We start from the raw sequence: 19,014 nt of genomic DNA, 5'->3' as shown, positions 1-19,014 counted from the left end.
AGCTTTTTAAACTACACTCGCTATTTTTTTCACATTAAAATTATGGACGAATGTGATTTACCTGGAAAAAAATGAAGAAAATTAATTAATTTATTATTGCCATATTCATAAAAAAATATATTTAATACGTAAGTCTTACAGGAAAATAGAAATTACATTCAGGTACAAAAAATGGAAAATAATTTTTCATACAAAAAGTTGTTCGCATAATGTACACTACGCTGTAACTAACCAAGTAATATAACAAGAAATGTATTTTACAATAATGAAGATTATGTATAAGGACTACAACACAACGATGTTTTTACAGACCAAAAGGAGCTTTCATAGATGCAGAACTTTGTTCTTTCACCAAATCCCTAGACTATGTTGACATGAAGTTAATTAAAGGGATGCAAATTCTGGATGATTTGGGAAATTTCATACATTTACATACATGTAATATTTGAGCTACTGACTAATGACGATGCTTCCCAATCGTGTGAATGCTATCTGCCTAGCACGAATTTCTAAAAATGGATGTAAAAAATATTGTAAAATGGCTGTACAACTTGAATTCATTTTAAGAATTGCATAATACATATATTGTATATGTATATGTATATGTATACATAGAAATTATTAGGTTAATAATATATTACATGTACATGGATAGAAGTAAATTAACAGCCTTTTTCATTAGTTTTAATATTCAATAAGCTTAAATTACGTGAAAATGCAAGCGAAATGCAACAAAACTGGCAGTCAATTCGGGAAAGTCATGAAAACCTTACTAATCACAGAACTTTAAGATTAAATAACTTAAATATTATACATAATCTTATCTAACAGTCTTTTTTATGTTTCTCATGCCACACTGTGAGTCATCACAAAGTCTTATAGTAAAGAAAGATCAAATCCCCCGAACGTTACGGATACTATGGTTAGGTACTACCAACAATTAATTATGCTGTTATAGTCGATTCAGCCTGGTCCGAATCACTGGCTTTCTTATGTATAACTCCGTTATTAAATCCATTGCTGGAGAAGAGAAATTAGAGGCGATTAATTCGGTGGTACTAATAAAGGAACGCACAAATACCTGTTAGAATGCCTGTCGATCATTGGAATAGTTTCAACGATGGTTATGGATGTTGGGCCGTCTCTTTTATCACTGATATCGCAAATACTAAAAGGAAAGGAAAATTTTTAAATTTACCAAATTACTAAAAGTCTTATATTATTAATCTTGAAAGCATTTTTCTTCAAATTATAGACAAAAACCGTACTTTTCTAGGCACACACAAATTAGACGATTTTAGAGGGAAGGGGGGGGGGGGGATAATTCTAAAATTTTACGCCTATAAACTTAATGTAAATTACGAAACCTCTGTATCGATACAGGGTGTCTGCTGCATAAACTAAGCAATTTCTGGGGTCATATTATGAAAACAAATTTATATGAACGTGTCCACAACGGCTTCGTTTCCCAGATCAGGGTATTAAAATTTCAGATTTAATATAAAAAAAGTCGTGCATTCTTGAAGGAATGCTTAGTGTAGATTTAGACAATGTGGGCTCAATGCCTGTAAGTACCTGAGAATCTAAATTTAATATTCCTTCGTCATGATATCGTTCAGAGCTTTCTTACAGCAATAAAATTCTAATCTCTCTGAGCGCAATTTCTGAGTCGGATGTTGCTTTCGATGCTACAATTCGGCAATTGGTAATTAGTTTTTCATTTAAGAAGCAAATAACTTTTTCCATCTCAATCTCCGCAGGACTTCGTACGAACCCTCTCGAAGGTGTATACAAGAAATACAATACGATTAAGAAGACCTTAATCAACCGTAAACCTCAAAAGCCGAACCTTGAAAGTCGACACAAGGAGTTCATTTTCTCTGTTCATAATATGATGTCTTACTCGATTTCTTTTTCCTCTGGTGATTGAGGAGGTTGTCGACAGCACATCCACCATCTGTGCCCTCTCCTAAAATAATTTAAAGTCGAATTACTAAGTAAATTTGGAAGAAAGACATTTTTACGTGGGATTAGCAGAGTCTCCTTCATTTCCATTATTCGTTCCCATACTGAACCCTCGGCAGGAAGCATAAGTGCTCCTCCGAAGAGACGATCGTTGAAAATAACTATTTCTTATTGCAGTTTGCACCTAAAACAAGATGGAAATTGAATATTCCACAAGAGTAAATTTCCTATTACAAAATTATCATTTTAAAGCTTACTTCGCCATTAAGGAAACAATATAAAACGGCAACGAAAAATCCTTGGAACGTATTAAGGAAATACGTGAAATATGACCATAATCCGAATTTCCAAGCCTCATTAAAACTTGTATAATCCAGAAGAAATAAGATATGTGCGGTGCCCATGAGGGGGAGCAGAAAAATGGCTGCTCTGACGGCTTTCCTGAAAAAGATTATTGCAATATACGATATGAGAATAAAATGGATAAGCTCAAGGGACGTTCCGACTTAAGAGACCCTTCAGAACTATTTTTAACTCTACGTTAAGTACGTATAACTCACTTGACTTGTTCTATCTCGCTGGACTGCGTTTCCCTCAGTTTGACCACCAAGACCCGAATGATATTTAGCAGGAACAAGAAATTTATCTGCAAAAATTAACATACAACAAATTTCCATAGTTTTAAAAATAAACATAGAAGATTTGCGGCATTCAATGAGATATGAATAAAACTTTTTTACTCACTATTATGAGGAATGATCGAGGCCCCTCCAAAATCCAATAATAAGGCAGAAAGTAATAATATGCCCAAGTTCTGAAAAGTTAATAAATCAAGTTCTAAAGTTTCAAGTTGATTTTGGGGCTGATACTCATTGTATAGCCGGAGTTAAGAATGTGAATTGCTAAAGTTAAATTTAAAATTCACCGTTCTCGATTCTCAGGCTGTAATATTAGAATATAACTTTAATATTATTGAGGTTTACTGGACATTACTGAAGGCCTTAAAAAGGTACCACCTGAGTCTTAAACTCCATCCACAGAACAAGTCCAATGCTTGAATTATTAATTATTAAAAGAAGGCGTGAAATACTAAGTATTCTCCCATATAATCTGGGTCAGAAGACTTGAACTTGAAGATTATTTTTAGGAATTTCCAACTTCTCTCCTAGTTCCACTTACGTCTTGACGTCCTTCACTATCATAACAATCAACCAAATTGCAGTCATCAAGGCAGATATCAACCATCCACACCAAATGTAAAAGTTTATGTACAAATACTCTTGGAAAACGGTTACTGTTATCACGTTGTGAAGGTACAGCCCTTCAATAAACATCCACGTGAACATGGCGGTTTTGGAGTATTCCATTAGCACCGTGCAGGTCTCAAAGAGGTGGTACTGAAACGTTGTCAAATTAGTTAAGTAATTTATTGCAAACTTCTTCTTCTTCGTCTCCTTACGTGGCCAGAAAGAAATTTGTTGCTCTCGTCGAGCTCCTGATCGATGTATTTGACTAACCTGAAGATGACCTGGAACAGCGTTGCTATGAAGAGGTTTTTGTGGATTTTCGTTCTGTTGTTTTTCAGTATTCTGAAAAATCGCATTTTAAATTGTACAATCAGGGTGTAAACTAGTCTAGATTTATTGGAAATTGGATTTATTCAAATTCAATTCCAGATTTGGACATCGCTTAATTAATTCTTATCTATCAATGAGTTATGATTCCGGTGTAATTTGTAAGTGATTAAAAGTCAAGAGCTGTGAAGAACACGCCTTTTACTCTTCGGCTCTAGATGAAGACCCTGAAGTACTCACCTGTAAGAGAAAAATATGTACAGCGACAACATTAGAGAGACCGAAGACAGGGAAAGTCCCACCATTTCGATGTACCTCGTAACTCTTCCTATCTGAAACAATAAAGGAAGTGACATATTTATAAAACATTATGTTACAAGCAGTGGTTGTGCTCATCATTCCCATTACCAGAGCTTAATGTTTTGTTATTTCTGAATACGTCGCATAAACTATTCAAGAAGTGAGCTGGAAAATTCAATGCCTCTAATGGAAACCTACTGGTCAATAGCAAGTTCATTTGAAAGTGCCCACTGAATTACCTTCAATACAAAATTACTTGTGTAGGTTACGCAAATATATTCTGTATGTTTGAAGTGAATTATTTATTTTGTTTGGGAATGACGCCTTAAACACTCAAAGGGCTTGTTGGAGTGCTAAAAGTGCATACTATTCTCAATTAAAGCCAACCGAGAATGGCGTTCATCCTTTTCTAAGGGCTGTGAGGAGAACCCTTCTTATCGCTTCGTTCACATATTTGCAGCAAAAATTTATTATAAAAATTGTAGGCATTTTGATCACAGTTGCGATTTCTAGGCCTCATTGCACCTCTCTGAGGTATATGTGAATTCGCGCCCTTCATCGCCTTGTGGCATTCAACCATTAGGCGATGTAAAAATCAGAAATGGCGATTTGGCGTCTGCTTTCCTTAGGAAATGCATTTTAATTGCAGTTTTTCTACAAATATCTTTAACAGCTCCAATTTCTTCTTGTGTGAATCCAAATGTGCAAGGCTTATGCAGGTAGTGTAAAGCAAACCGTCCTGAATAAACCCAACAGAGAAACACCCTCAGCAGGCTGTTGTGGGTTTGACCATATTTGCTACCACTATAATTCCCTATAAAAAGCTATAGAAGGGGACAGAAAGGTCTTGTTTTGGGATATTTTTCCACTGAAACTGAGCCACCTTCGCGCACATTAGCTCGGGCGAGACGAACAATTGGATCGAAAATGTGGTAATGTACTAAAAAACACTTTATTCGCCAGCTAATTAATATGATATAAAAGTAGTGGGTGGACAGATCTAAATATTTATACCGAATTATTCTTGGAAAACATGTATTCACTTACTTTCCTGCATTCTTCAGCCCCAAATACGTTACACATCGCCGATAACTGCCTTACTCTCGACAACATGCATGTCTCGTAATGTGTGTAATTCACAACGCTTCCATTAGGCGAATTCCTCACCTCCCACGTTCCACTAAACGTGCAGTATTTGTATGCCAATCCTGCAAAAATAGCTTCTTTCAAATTTACACGACTTAATCAATTCCGATGAAGAACTCTTATCTTTGATTTTTACTCTTGCTGGCTCGGCGAAAATTAATTAGTCTACAGAAAGGATTCTTTTCGAGCTTTCAACATCGATTAATTCCTGATTTCCAGAGAGAAATGTAGAAATTAAATTACGGCTTTACCGAAAATAAAGTTTGCTAAAAGTGCATTAAATTCGAAACAGATAATATTGGATTGTCTTAAATGGATCAGTTTGGTGATGCAAAAAAATCTTCCAACTCTTAGACTGAATAATTGTTCTTATCCTCTTAAGGGTGCGATATCTAACTCGTTTAATGTAGAGTCTTAGAGCTCATTTTTTCGTGCAATAAAGTCTAATTTAAACCTACTTCATAAAGGGATTCATTAGCAATAATGCTTTTAATTGGTTCTCCCGACCCTTCTTTATTAAAGTGAAAGATGTATGGCAACATTATTTCCGAAATTAGTAGGTCATGATGAGAATTTCATTCATCTATATCTCATTGTTGCGCTTACCAAATTACTGGAGGATCACGATGGTAATCTTCCTGGTCGCTCTTGCGATGTTGTAACAAAACGAAATATTACACTATTGCGACCGCACTCTTCGAGGATATGTGTAATGAAATACTCTTCTTAAGTGCAAGTTGTTGAACATTAAATTTTCGCCAACGTCACCCTCATGGTCTAAATTGAAAAAGCCACTCATGCGCTGTATGCACTAGTTCTCTTTTTGATTTTCGTACAAATTCCCCCGAAAATGCTCGATCATTTTCGTTGCACTTATTATATTGCCCTTCAGGATTAATTATAAAAATAAATTAAACTTTGTACACTCACCATCCTCAAGAGTTCCACTGACCCTGGGACAGGGCATCGTGGCATTGTGGCCAGGTGCGGTAGGAGGCCAACAAAGGTAGCTATCGCACATTTCTGGGCATCCCATTTGGTAACCTAAAGATATATTGGATGTTTAAGCAAGTTAGCAATATTAGAAAAGATATATAACAATATAGTATAATTTATAAATCACCCCATGGATTCAAGGGTTTGGTAAGGGAAAAATCTCGTATGCGCCACAACTGTTGAATTTAACTCAAATTTTTATGGTGTAAAGCACAGGTAGATTCTCTGGGTGTATTTTGTTGATTAACCACCTTGCGGTGATGATCTTTGTGGTTCGTACAAACCGGCCAAGGCGTTTCCCCACTGCGAGCTTTCAAAAATAACTAAAAAATGTATAATTTCAACTATTTTTATGTAGTTTGCTTCGGTAATGTCTCAGTGTCATCTCATAGCTGAAACATCAACAATAAAGTGCAATCAACAATAAAACCGTCACCAATCACCCATACAATTTAACCATATATAATCTCTTTACCCGAAATTGTTACTACGTGATAGTTTTCTAAACACAAAAGTCACTCAAAATTGCAGTGCTTTCAAGGGGTGTTTCACGATTTTCCATAAATTTCAAACCTGCGTTTATTAAAATTTTAGTGACACAATGTCCTCAATGAAAAAACCGAATTTGTCCCAAAACGAGACGAGGAAAGTGGCTCGCATAATGTTTTCGACGATCAAAAAAATCGGCAGTTTCAAGGGTGGGTCTCTGAAGAAGATTTACGAGTACCTCAAAGCAGAATACCCGAGTTCTAAGTCAAATATCATGAAACTCAGGAAAACTCTTGAGAAGGCTTTGGCCCTTGAGGGTGTCAACAAAAAGAATAGAATTACGTGAGAAATGATCATTATACATAGAATTATGGTGTTAAATAAGCATATGTTTTTCATAGATTTGACGGAACTCCAGTACTTAAGTCTTTAAAGCATAGAAAGCAGGACGGAATTATTGAAGCCAAAAGAAGATCGTCAAGGAGGAAGAGCAGGAGACGGGGGAGGTCTTCGCGGAGAAGCAGACGAAGAAGGAAGTCCCCACGTAGGAGGTCCAACAACAGGATATAAAGTGAATGAAAATTTTTGAAAAATCTGTATTCATTCGGACAATACATGCTCAATTTCATCTTAGATTTTCATTAGAAAACATTTGGTTCTCCCTGAAAGTCTCAGATATCTAATACTTCAAAGGCTTTTGAGAAACATCAAAAGTTTTTCCTTCTTTGTTGTAGTAGGCATATAATTAAAAGGAGCGTACTCTATCTATTCTTAACAAAGACGGTTTTACGTGTATAAAATTAAAAAATTCCTGGAACACCGGTTACCGAGGTAAAGAATTTATAATCAGATCTATAAATTGAGCTTAACGGCGAGCTTTATGTAATAAGTAGGATTTAATGCATATTTAGTTAGATTTTTGATCGATAATACTTGGACAGACAAACTAGTAATAATTTTAAAAAAAGTTTTTAGAGACAATTTTCCCCCTTTTTGTTTTTCTTTGTCTCTAATCGACTTTTTTTTATTAAGGAGCAGAGATGGAATTGTGCTAGCACGCAGACCAACAATGGTCTATATAAAATAGGGACGCTGTAATTAGATTCTCAAAGTGGATTACCAGTTTTCACAGCTGAGATTTACAGCAAAAATTATGTCTTTGCTCGTTAGAGATAAGTGGTTATCCAAACAATTCCACCACTGATATAAAGCAATGTGAATGCTATTCATTACCTGTGAAATTCGAGGCAGCCAGCATCTTCTGAAACAAAAAAGAACTTTTGAGTCTCATTTGAACAACAATGACTTCATTATAATTTAACATTGTGCCCACTCCTCAAAAAGAACTGGATTTAATTAATTCGTCACTAAGATATGTTTTAAATCAGAACTTCAAAGACACAAAACTATCCGGCTATTCTTAGGTTAAAAAGGGAAAAAAGTACTCAAAAAGAGCTTACGCAAGTTACTTATTGAACTATCGCTACTTCTTTGTCTGGGGAACAATTTTACCTTAAAGCGCAAAACTCTGGCATAATTTACAATTTCCCGCTTGCACCCTCCCGAGGTTTTTCAATAAAATAACTTAAGATTTTAAGACAAAAACAGAAAAGTTCTCTCAAGAAACAATAGAAAGCAATTTCACGGTGCAACATACTGAATTGCATCTCATTTTTTTCCTGGCGCGATTAAACTTGGCTTTTAATGGATATTTAGAAGTCAATTTGCGCTTTCTAAGTGCGTGGAGAATGTGCAATTATGCACTGAGAAAAATTATATGCGCAGATATTTTGATTACGAAAAAAGGGGAAGAGTTGAGGTGCAATTAAACCCAGTATAAACAAAATATGGAGAGGACAGTTTAAATCCCATTCTGAAAGGATACAATAAATAAATTGATCCTATAGTTCAGGTTAGTTTAAATTCCCCCATTAGAAGTATCGTTTTGCGGGAGTTCCTGATGGGAGGATTGAGAAACCCGAGGTTTCTTAGTGGGTAAGGGCTTGGGGCAACTCTTGTCTGTGACACATTTGGCCACAACATGGAGGTGGCGGGAGATCTTAAGAAGATTTCACCCTGTGAGAAACAAAGTTTGGTTCAGATCACTCATATTTACATTTGACCATTGACCTGCTGGAAAGGAGATAATATGATGGCTTATCTCAAAATCTGTAAGATAAGTTATAACGGTTTTTAAAGATTGATAAGCCTGTTTCCGTTTCTTATCAATGACCCTAAACTTCTGTTTTTCCTCAATTTCCTTATAATTTTACCGATTAAGTCCTGAATGGACCGAACTAACACCAAATAATTTTGCTCTCAATTTTTTGATCTGATGCATTTTCTTTGTCTTTTTCACCAAAATACAATGTAATTCCATACCCTATACAAATCGCATATTTTAATAACCTATACAAATCCAATGTAAAGTTTTTGAATGAACTGAACTAAGATTAGGCTTTTGTGCCCTCAAACTAAGGCTTTGTAAATGCCAAACTGCTTGAGGCCATTTCAGTGTTTACCTACTTAAGGAAAATAATACGGTGTTGAGCAATTTTAGTTTCCTTCCATGTCGTACAATTCTTTCCATGAAATTTTAGATGGTCTTAATATACAGAGAGATCATTTAAATTTCATCTTGTCAGCTGTGAAGTTTGTTGAAGAAAAGGACGTATGTCGACAAAAGTAAATAAAGCAACATAACTTTACTCGGCTCTTTTATAAAGAATTCATTTTAACGGCATATGATCCAGCTACGACCTACTTTTTATTTTCTATTTCTTTTGTGTAAAATTCCACAGCTGGCTAGATATGAAATTTAATTCCACAGTATTAAATAGTCATATAATACAATTTATAAGGAAATTTGAAGCGGCGCAGCACATAACTGAAGGTCGGTGTTTCCTGCTTTGTTTCATATATGGAAATAGATACAGGAAAACAATAGGAGACAATCCTAGGCAAAAGTAAAGATAATAAAGTTATTCAAATTAAACTGCATGTACTTAATATACAGGAGAAGAAAAAAGAGGGACTGTGTGCAGACTAGTTCACACGGGCGCAAGTTTTTAGCCATATGTGTGTCTGACATGATGTGTGTGTTCATACTTTGCACATATACCTACCGACGTTAAAATGGTCCCTATATTTGACAATACATTTTTAACTAATAAATCGTATTGACTTTCGCTCCTGTTCGATCAAATCAGAAACGGCAGAAAATAGTGTTTTTTTAGCAATAAATCAGGCATATTTACAGATCATTTATGGGCTCTTTTAAGCTAATTTTCACACTTGAATCTCTTTGACTTTCATGATGCTGGAAAATTGAAAATGCTGCAGAATCTAGTTGGATTTAGGCGGCTGCTTATAATTTCCGATACCTAATTACGGTTTGAAGCCGAAATGTATCAAAGTTTCTAGATCACTTTGACTGATTAATAGTATTTTAACGAGTAATCTTGCAATTTAATTTAGTTAAAAGGAAGGAAGAAGCAGTAAATATTTGGCATTTAGCTTAAGATGCCTTGTTTTCTTAATGAAGGCACTTTAATCGCCGCGGGTTTGCAGTTTGTTATAAATATGTGGACTATCATTGCAAATGACACACCACATTCACTGAAAATGTATCATGTCAATCATATTATTTTTAGAGTTACGAAGTCAAATCTAAACAATACTATCTTCAGCGCTTTCGTAAATAAACTCAAGCAATGAAATTAGCATCTCGCCTAAGATTATTCCTCTGAAATAGCTCTGCGAGGAAATGGAGAGAAATAATCTAATTACTATGGATATCATGTGAAAATAACCGATCAGTAGTTAAGCTAAAACCCTAACCATTTGCCATGATAGTCAAGGACAACTTGTTTGCGCCAAACTTCTTAAGCAGCTATCCTCCTCGTGTAATTAGTGACATCATCCCTACTGGCATGGACAAGATTTAAGCAACATCTTTGTCCTTATCAGGAGGGCGAAGTTACAGCTACAGCAAGGACTTTACTTCTTTTGGCACATGTGATTCATAATTGGGTTTAAGACCTTTTCCGAGAGGCTAATGCCTCAACCAAAACTGGCAAAGCTGCACGCGCAAATATCTCAAGAATAGGAAGAGGTCTCAACTCCGGCGTCACTCCAATCGCAATGCAAAAATTAGTCACATTTAATTTGAAACGTTTTAAGCCACCTCTGGACAATATTGATTTAATTACTAACACCCTTCAACGGCTCAGCAAAATTACTTAATCCAAGAATAAAAATTGAATTTCCACAGAAGATCAGGAATTTAAAAAAGAAACAAAAAATTTGCTACTTCAAAATTGATTAAACTTGATAGACTAAACCGCTCTAATTGGAGATGCAATCACTTTGCTTGCTCTGTGGTAATCAATTAGGGACCGATTTGAGAACTGATGGAGTAAATACCCACCCCTATGTCAATAATCGATTGATTGACGATCGAAAATTTTATTATTTGATGAGAAAAAGATCGCGTTCTTCCGTGACACGTAATTTCAACGAAGCTTCGTTGAGAGTTAGGAATCGTATTAACTCCCGAAGTTTCTTACCAATTTTATGATAAAAAAACGTTAATTACCGTCATCGGCAGCTTATCAGACATGCACAATGTATGAAATGAGACGGTTAAAGTCTCGGTAACGTCGTCGCAATCCTGACAAATTGACACTGAAATAAAATGGAAATTAATCCCCATAAACCCGGCAATACCTTTCGTCTACCCAGACGCTTTTTAGCACAATGTGATTGTATTTCGCTAATAAAACCTTTTCATTTTTTATCATCGGCTTATGTATTAATTTATTGGCATTTATTGAAATAATCACGTACCTTTTGTGTATGTGACATTAGATCAGACGTCTCTAATAGGTGATGCACTCAGTTCCCCTACTAGGCGACCGATTTGAAAACTGTTGGAGTAAATACCCAAATACTGAGCCCTACATCTGTGTCAATAATCAATTGATTGCTACTCGCAAGTTTTATTATTAGATTTGAAAAAGCTCGCATTCATCCTGGACAGGTTATGATTTCAATACAGATTCATTGGGTGTTAGATTGAATTTTTTACCATTTTCACAATAAAAAACCATAATTTCTAATCAGCAGCGTATTTAATGAGTATAGTATGAGAGCGTGTCCGATGAGTATAGTATATGGAACGAGAGGATTGAAGTCGCAGTGATAACAGCTCAATAAACCTGGGTTTACTCAATAAGTTTTTGGCGCAATGCGATTATATTTATTTCGCCAATAAAGCATTTCCCTCTTTTATCATCAGCTTGTGTAAGAAGTTATTGGGCTATGAAACAACACGTGTGATTTGTGGACGTGGAAAGGATAATGTAGCTGCTAATTCGTTTCGGTGTGGGGGGCAGTAAAGACCCCTCTGGCAAAAATTTTAATGATACTTCGTTATCCAGGGATACGAAACTAGATCTATCAGTATTTTTTCTTAAAAACTCTGTTATTAAGTCCGATGCAGAAGTTCATTTATTATTAACAAAAACTCTCTATTTGGATAACGCGGTCACGTGCATGGGTACTAAGGTTTTTATAATACATTAGCATCATTAACAGTAAAACGTGAAAACATATCAATTTTCTGGTTATCTGTTGAGTACTTCTTGGAAGCAGCGACATTAGTTCTTTATTTAATTAAAACTATATACCAGTTAAATGAACTTCTTTGGTCCATAATCATGGTCGGCCTTAGCAACCCTGGCAAAACTTTTTATCGTCGCCTTCCATCCCTGTGAAAATCTCTCAACCCCCCCCCCCCCCCCCTCACCGCCCGGTAATGTCCATAATGAACTGATAAAACTGACATCTTCAATTCACTTGCTTGGAAACTTGATTTTGGACAAAAATAAATCTAAAGAATATACGGAGCTGTAAAAAACAAATAAACATAAACTTTGTCTTTGATCTGTAGCATTAAGAAACATGCAATAGAACTTGTTTATTTAGTATTCAATCTTAAGCTCCCAGCGATTATTTTTTAAGCAAATTTTGAAAACATTTGAAACATCAATACCTTGAATTTGGGCAACACTATGACTAGAGCATTGTGAATCATGTTGCTGAAAAGTCAAAGGAAAACCACGTATTGTGTTCTGTAAAATGATTATGTTTTACTTTAATACGCTAAAGTACTGAGTATACGTACTGCCAACTCTATCTGGGTAATAAATGCTTTGGATAACAGGACTCTGGAAACTGTCTTCTGTACAAAAAGGACAGGAGTTTAAGGAGGTTTTTGTCAATTTAGCTGGAATATAGTACCCTATCTTACTCATTCAGAGCAGCTAAGAGTACTCTTAACCATTAAACAGGTTTAACAGAAAATGGTAAAATTAGATAAGAGATACGAGGATCAAGGAACTCCACTCATCCTCCACCTCTCCGCACCTCCACGTGGTGACCCTTGGATGCCTTCTCCCCCGATTTCGGTTAACCACCTCCGGAGAAGGGAGAGAAGGGTGACAGATGCGGAAGGCAGAAAATTCAATGCTCAGTGGGTAAAACTGGGGAGTGCCTGGATGCAATAAGTCGTTCCGAAGGATTTTACATCATCAGAAATCTTAGAACAAACACGACTGAAAGATCGTGGAAGATCCAGACGAAATGACGAAGGGACCAAACATCTAAGGACGGCCATACACGTGCCATAAGCTGTTGTCATAAAGCAAAGACAAACATCTCAGGGGAAAAGGCAAACATGAAGGAACAATTTCCATTACCGAAGGAAAAAGCAAAAATTTCTGTCGGATGCATACATCAGGATTGATAGCGATACGATACGGAATCAGAAGGGTATAGACAAAGTATCTGGAAGATGAAAGAGTGGCGTTGACCCGCACCGTGAAAGGACACAAATCGAGCATGGAGATGCGCGAAACCATCACAAAGGCCCTCTCGATTACACGAAAGGGGATAAGAAATACAACAAGACCGAAATGATCCAAAGAGAGAGTAGATGTTGTAGAAACACGACATAAAAAATAGTTAAGATGAAGCTGATGGAAAAACAAATAAATTATTTTTAAAAATCACATTTTTCCATACTTGAAAAAGAGAATCAATTCAAACCAAAAATGCCCATTTTAAAATTAAATGCGATAAACCTGCAATTCTGGTTTAAACAAAACCATTACATTCACGTGATTTATTTCTCATGATTTGTCCATCGAACTGGATCGCGCCGGCTGATCCTCAATCGCAAAGTCCGGCTCCAATTTGACGCCACTTTCACCAATACTACGCATGAATTTCCAATTAAAAATTTAATTCATGAAGTATGCACTTTGCGGGACTCTAAATATATTTAGCTTTGAAAAACCGATTAAAGTACACTGCCATTGAATCCAGCACCCGCCAGCACACGTCCCAATAAATTTTATGCTTGATGCGGGGATTGATCATGTGTAATAAATCCTTCACTTCGATATACATATACATTTTGGCTGTAAATAGTGAAGTGGTAGTCGCAATAAATAAAAAGTTTAATTTTGGAGCGGATCCTTCTTATCAAAACATTTTTCATCGTCCATGGGACGAAGTATCGAATTTTGCTCAAAACATCATTAGTTACACGTATCAGAAGAATGTTTAATGAAGCGAAATGAATAAAATATAGATAATTGAGCACATTAAGGTTTCAGTCAGATACTTCTGCTCTGCGCAGATCTGACTGATTTGCTCTATTAACCTTCTCAATGTTATCTTTATTAAAATTCTCTGAATGCACCTTCCACCGAATTCTAAAGGAAAGATTTCCCAACTGTTGCACTGTACTCAAATAGTATCTTCCTCTATGAGCAAATTTGCTCAGAGAAGTCAATGAAAAGTGAATAAGTATGAATAACAGAAAATTCTCAAATTTTATTTCAAACCTTTCTAATGATTTAATAGATCTTAGTATCAGATGCGCCCTCGAGGTAACAACCTAAAATGATACCAACAGGTGCTTGAGTAATCTGCTCTTTACTGAACAAGCAGGAAATGTGATTGCATGACAATGATTTATTTTCTTCATATTAACGGCAAATATCCACCTGGTTGCTAAATAAATTTTTTACCTTTCCACACCCTTTTACCCTTAAGACCGACAATTTCGCCATTAGGGGATCTACTTGTATATTTATGTATGATCTATATGTATATTTACACTCGGTATATGCTCATTTATAAATATCATAAGATAATAAATCACCTATATGGAGTAAGCATGCAGTAAACTTAATCGTACAGTAAACAATATTTTCCTTTTTTCCTGACCTGTTTTACGGAATTTTCCTGACCTAAAATACGCGATGGTTTTCCAGAGGGTTCGGTAATTCCTATTAAACTTTACAGCCATCATAGAAGCACTTTTGATTTTCGTTTCGATACTTGGAATACAAATTTCCATTTTCTCGACCAACATTCCAGAGAAATAACTTTAAAAATTTATCAAATATTTCGCTTTCAAATTATTTAAAAAATGGACGTTGGGTTGTGGAAAGGCGAGAAACGGCATCAGATGCACAAGTAAAGAAATAAGGAAAAAGCAGAGTAAAAGCAATTTTTCTAGGTACTTGCTTACGTACACATGTCACTTACCTCCTCAAAGGAACCTTACTTCTGCCATGTTTAAGGCAAGGTACGCAAAGTGCAGTATTAAAACCAATATTATTGCACAACTCGAATAAGATCACTTGAGTACTATTTAATCAACATCGTACTAATCCGCCGAATATCTACGAACTGAAGTTATTTTTGTAAATTGTGTATCGCCCTTATCTCTGACAGCGGATTCAAATTAGCCCATTAAACAATAAATTAATATGCATTAAACTAGAGCAAGATTATGGTTTATTTGATTTTATTACTCTAGTTTTCAATTTCGCTCAAGTTCGCGCCTCGTTTCTTTGCTTAAAAAGTAGTAAACCATATCATTCCCGTGCGGGAAAGTGCACTTTCCCGCACGGAAATGGGAATCAGGTGCTATTGTTTCGCAGAAGTGATTAGGAGATCTGTTCATCAAACAGAATACCAATACGATTCTAAACAAAATATTGTTCTTGACTCTCACGAAAAATGCTTATCTCGCAAAAGGACATTCGTTTTGTTCAACGGCAGTCGCGTGCGGGAAATTTCCGCACTTGTTAGGAAAATAGCAATATTACAAGGTTACAATATTCAAAGTTGACTCATTAATTTTGCACCTAAAAGCTTCCCCTTAATTTGTTGACTCTGTCAGCTTTCACTAATTAGCAATTGATTTTCATTAACGTATATAACGTAAACAAATGGCTAAGCCTCAAATTCACTAGATACTTAGCTTGTACGAGTAAAAGTTCAATGTTGTATAAATTGTTTGATTTGTATTTGCGGGTTTCTTGAAGTTAATTTGTATCACTTCATGCGGAAAGTTTTAATGGGGGTCTGATAGAAAATCTGCTTCATTGGATTCAAGACGCTAGAGATTCTTGTAGGAAAGAAGTATTTATTAGCCCAAAAAAGCTTGACTTTTTCATTGCGTGTTTACGTCTCTATTTCTTTCAATTTATATTTATTCGCTTTTCCTTGTGCAATACAGTATGAATACCTTTCTTTATCGATATGCAAAAATTTACACAAGAGACTGACGGAAGCTTCTTAAAGCTTCGTGACTGTGTTTCGTAATAGTAACTTCTAGCTGTCCTCAGGAGAGATATGAAGATAAGCAAAGGTTTTTTGTATTTTGATCACATCAAGACTCCTGAAACGAGTTACATTAAGCGGGCAAAAATTTTAAGAAAATTCAGATGAGACCTAAATGGTAAACGGCTGAGAAAAGCCGCTTCCGAGAGATTTTCCCAAAAACGGATGAACTAAGTAATTAAAGTCCATAGAATTCAACCAATTTAGGGGCAAATAATTCTCTCAATATTTGTAAAACGTATTTAGTTCAAGTATAAACTCCGTGTGTCCATTATAAAGGACAATTCCCTCTTGTAATTTCTCATAGAACCTTATTAATTAGGTGGAATGAAAAGGGCTCAACCAAATTTCGTATTTATTCGTGGCGGTCCATTTATAAATGAGTGGATGGATTTATAAATGGATGTCCATTTTGACGGACAATTTCTACATTTGATGCTTCCTTTATGAAAGAGTGATTATCAGTTTTAAAAAAATTGCAGATTTTCTTTTTATTGCTTTTGTGATTGTCCCCCTCCTACTAAAATTCCCATCAATTGCCCACTCTGGGGCAAACTAATCTACACCAGTTGTAGCAGAAAACTATCCAGAATTGACTATATGACTAATCCAAGGCATAGCTCTTCAAACTATAATATTTTGATATATCTAGCATTTAAACAAATAATTTTTCACTGGAGGATGTATTTACACAAGGGGCAATTATTTTGATATAATTAATTCAAAACCTTCACTTTCGCAAATAGTAAACTGTATGTCTTGTGCTATGTTGTTTAGGTAAAGCTAATTTATGGCCTGATTAACGATCAAGAAATAATTTTTAAAGCGATTTAATGGCTTGTAGAATTTAATTTTGTTCAAAACCAATATTGGAAGATTTGGCTTGGTATGTCAATATCCACTAACAACAAACATACAGGATGTTTCATGATAGTTTGTCAAAAATTCAGGGGGTGCATTCAGAAAATTATTTTTATTTAAAAAATAGTAGCTTATCATATTTTTCCTTTAAAATGTTCAGGGTCGCATCAATGGAGACGACACTGATGAAACTAATAACATCATTTTCACAGATTTACCTCCTGAATTTTTGACATCCTATTATGAAACACCCTATATATTATTGTTCCAAAAATCACTTCTTTTGGGATAATTTAATAAACCAATTTTTCGCCAATTTTTCTTGACAGAAAGGTAGTAAAAATCAAAGTTTACTGTTAAAATAAACGGGAATTTCTTCAAGCGTTAAATCTGCTTTTTGATTATATGGTGTGTGAGCATCCAGAAATTCGTTAACACGTCTAAAAGCATGAAAATAAACAGGAAACTGGAAATGCGTTTAGAGAATGGTGCAGCTTTCATGCAAGAGCGTGACAATGGCTAAACTGATAAATGGAATAACAATGACAGGTGCATTTTGGCGGATGAATTTTGTTGAAATCAGGCGAGTTGAAATTCTGGATGAATCACTCATGACTGGTCACAATGAAGTCAATGATCGAACTAATTATTTCGGGATACAATTAATGAAAGCACCCATTTTCAGATGTGATAATCCGCCCATAACTGATATTGTGAGTTGTGGATTTCAGTTATATTGTCATGAGACCATTATCAATTTTCCTTTGGCACATTTTTAAAGCTGTAGACAACTCTTCCAGCAAGGTATTTTCCATGAAAATGGGGCTCGGCTCTAATTTCGTCGTTCTTATGGAAATAATCTTACTGGTAATGTTATCAGGGAAACTGAGCTTTGGGGCCAAATTGTTAATATGCTCCTAAATGTAACACAAACTAATTTCCACGGAAACGTTGAAATAGATCCTTAGTAGTGATTCTACGGAAACTAACTTGATATTCAAAATCGGAGTAGTGATCGTAGTAGTGATATTGAAAATCGCAGCGTAAAGCGATTTTTGGGGAAACTTTTATCTGTTCTCATATACCAAGAATATACCTATTAGCTGAATTTAGCGTTAACAATACAAAAATTCAACTCATATCCCTCATTAATGTTATTTAATACCAACGAATTTTTTGTTCATTTATTTTTCAATAATGACTCCTACCGACAAGTCAATCACTCCAAAAGCATCCCGAAGCAAGCTTTTTGAAATGTAAAATTCAGACTTACCGAATAAATGAGAAGTTTAAATGGGCGCAACGGGGATAACTTTCAAAACTTTTAACGCTTGTTAGGCAACTCGCGAAAATGGATCAACTCCGAAATCCTGGATGCACCAGTATCCAGGGCGAAATTTCCAAACGCACTGGCTGGAGACCGTTCCAACCGCTCGTTTTTGAAGTTGGCCTAAAGAGACTTGGAAACTTCGAGGTTTCCCAAGGACTTTCCATGCTAACATGCGCTTCAAAGCGTTCAGCTTCCAATGTAATAGTAAATACCAGGGGTGTTATGGTTGGGATGGTGGACGGATGACCTTGTAAATGGTCAAGAACTAAAAAAATCAATATTTTTATTGTTATGCGCAAACCTTAAATAAAATTACTTAATAAAAACGTTAATTTCAATATAATTGTTTATTGCGTGTAAATGGAAAGATGTAAGTTCGAACGAACATTTTGATTTTAAAGCCATAAAATTGCGGAAATGTGAAAAAGCTTTAATTGCTTTGAGGCATCGATAAGTGTGGAAAAAGATAATTATAGTTTCTGTTATAGAAATTGAGTCAACGTATCGGTGTAAACCGAAAAAGATAGTCACAGGACTGTGCATTAATGAATTATTGCGCGTGCGAAGTGTGCGAAAACTCTCTTATTAATATTTATATTAGTCAAATACTAAGAAAATGGATTATATATGGATTTTTGTAGGTAAAAT

General features: G+C 35.4%; 1 protein-coding gene across 4 annotated transcripts; it reads right to left on the bottom strand.

The window, feature by feature from the left end:
- Positions 1 to 104: 104 nt before the first annotated feature.
- On the bottom strand, positions 105 to 18,541 carry Pdfr (Pigment-dispersing factor receptor). 4 transcript variants are annotated; one of them, XM_066400846.1, is made up of 14 exons: positions 18,310 to 18,541; positions 7,704 to 7,731; positions 5,916 to 6,029; positions 4,887 to 5,047; positions 3,780 to 3,871; positions 3,425 to 3,554; positions 3,145 to 3,362; positions 2,710 to 2,779; positions 2,526 to 2,611; positions 2,223 to 2,406; positions 2,025 to 2,149; positions 1,904 to 1,966; positions 1,082 to 1,168; positions 105 to 1,020 (listed from the first exon to the last, which is right to left on the bottom strand). In XM_066400846.1, exons 2-14 carry the CDS (start codon positions 7,726 to 7,728, stop codon positions 945 to 947), a joined length of 1,431 nt encoding a protein of 476 aa, XP_066256943.1. In that variant the 5' UTR covers positions 7,729 to 7,731; positions 18,310 to 18,541; the 3' UTR covers positions 105 to 944. The 4 variants fall into 4 exon arrangements, with proteins under 4 accessions (XP_066256943.1, XP_066256941.1, XP_066256942.1 ...); XM_066400844.1 differs by having other exon boundaries at positions 1,904 to 1,969; positions 18,310 to 18,540; XM_066400845.1 differs by lacking the exon at positions 18,310 to 18,541 and adding an exon at positions 15,093 to 15,109 and having other exon boundaries at positions 1,904 to 1,969.
- Positions 18,542 to 19,014: the final 473 nt, after the last annotated feature.

This window comes from Euwallacea similis, chromosome 21, assembly GCF_039881205.1.
Source record: "Euwallacea similis isolate ESF13 chromosome 21, ESF131.1, whole genome shotgun sequence".
Lineage (NCBI taxonomy): Eukaryota > Metazoa > Arthropoda > Insecta > Coleoptera > Curculionidae > Euwallacea > Euwallacea similis.
Note: the sequence above shows the minus strand (reverse complement) of the source record. Positions and strands in the feature narration are given on the sequence as shown.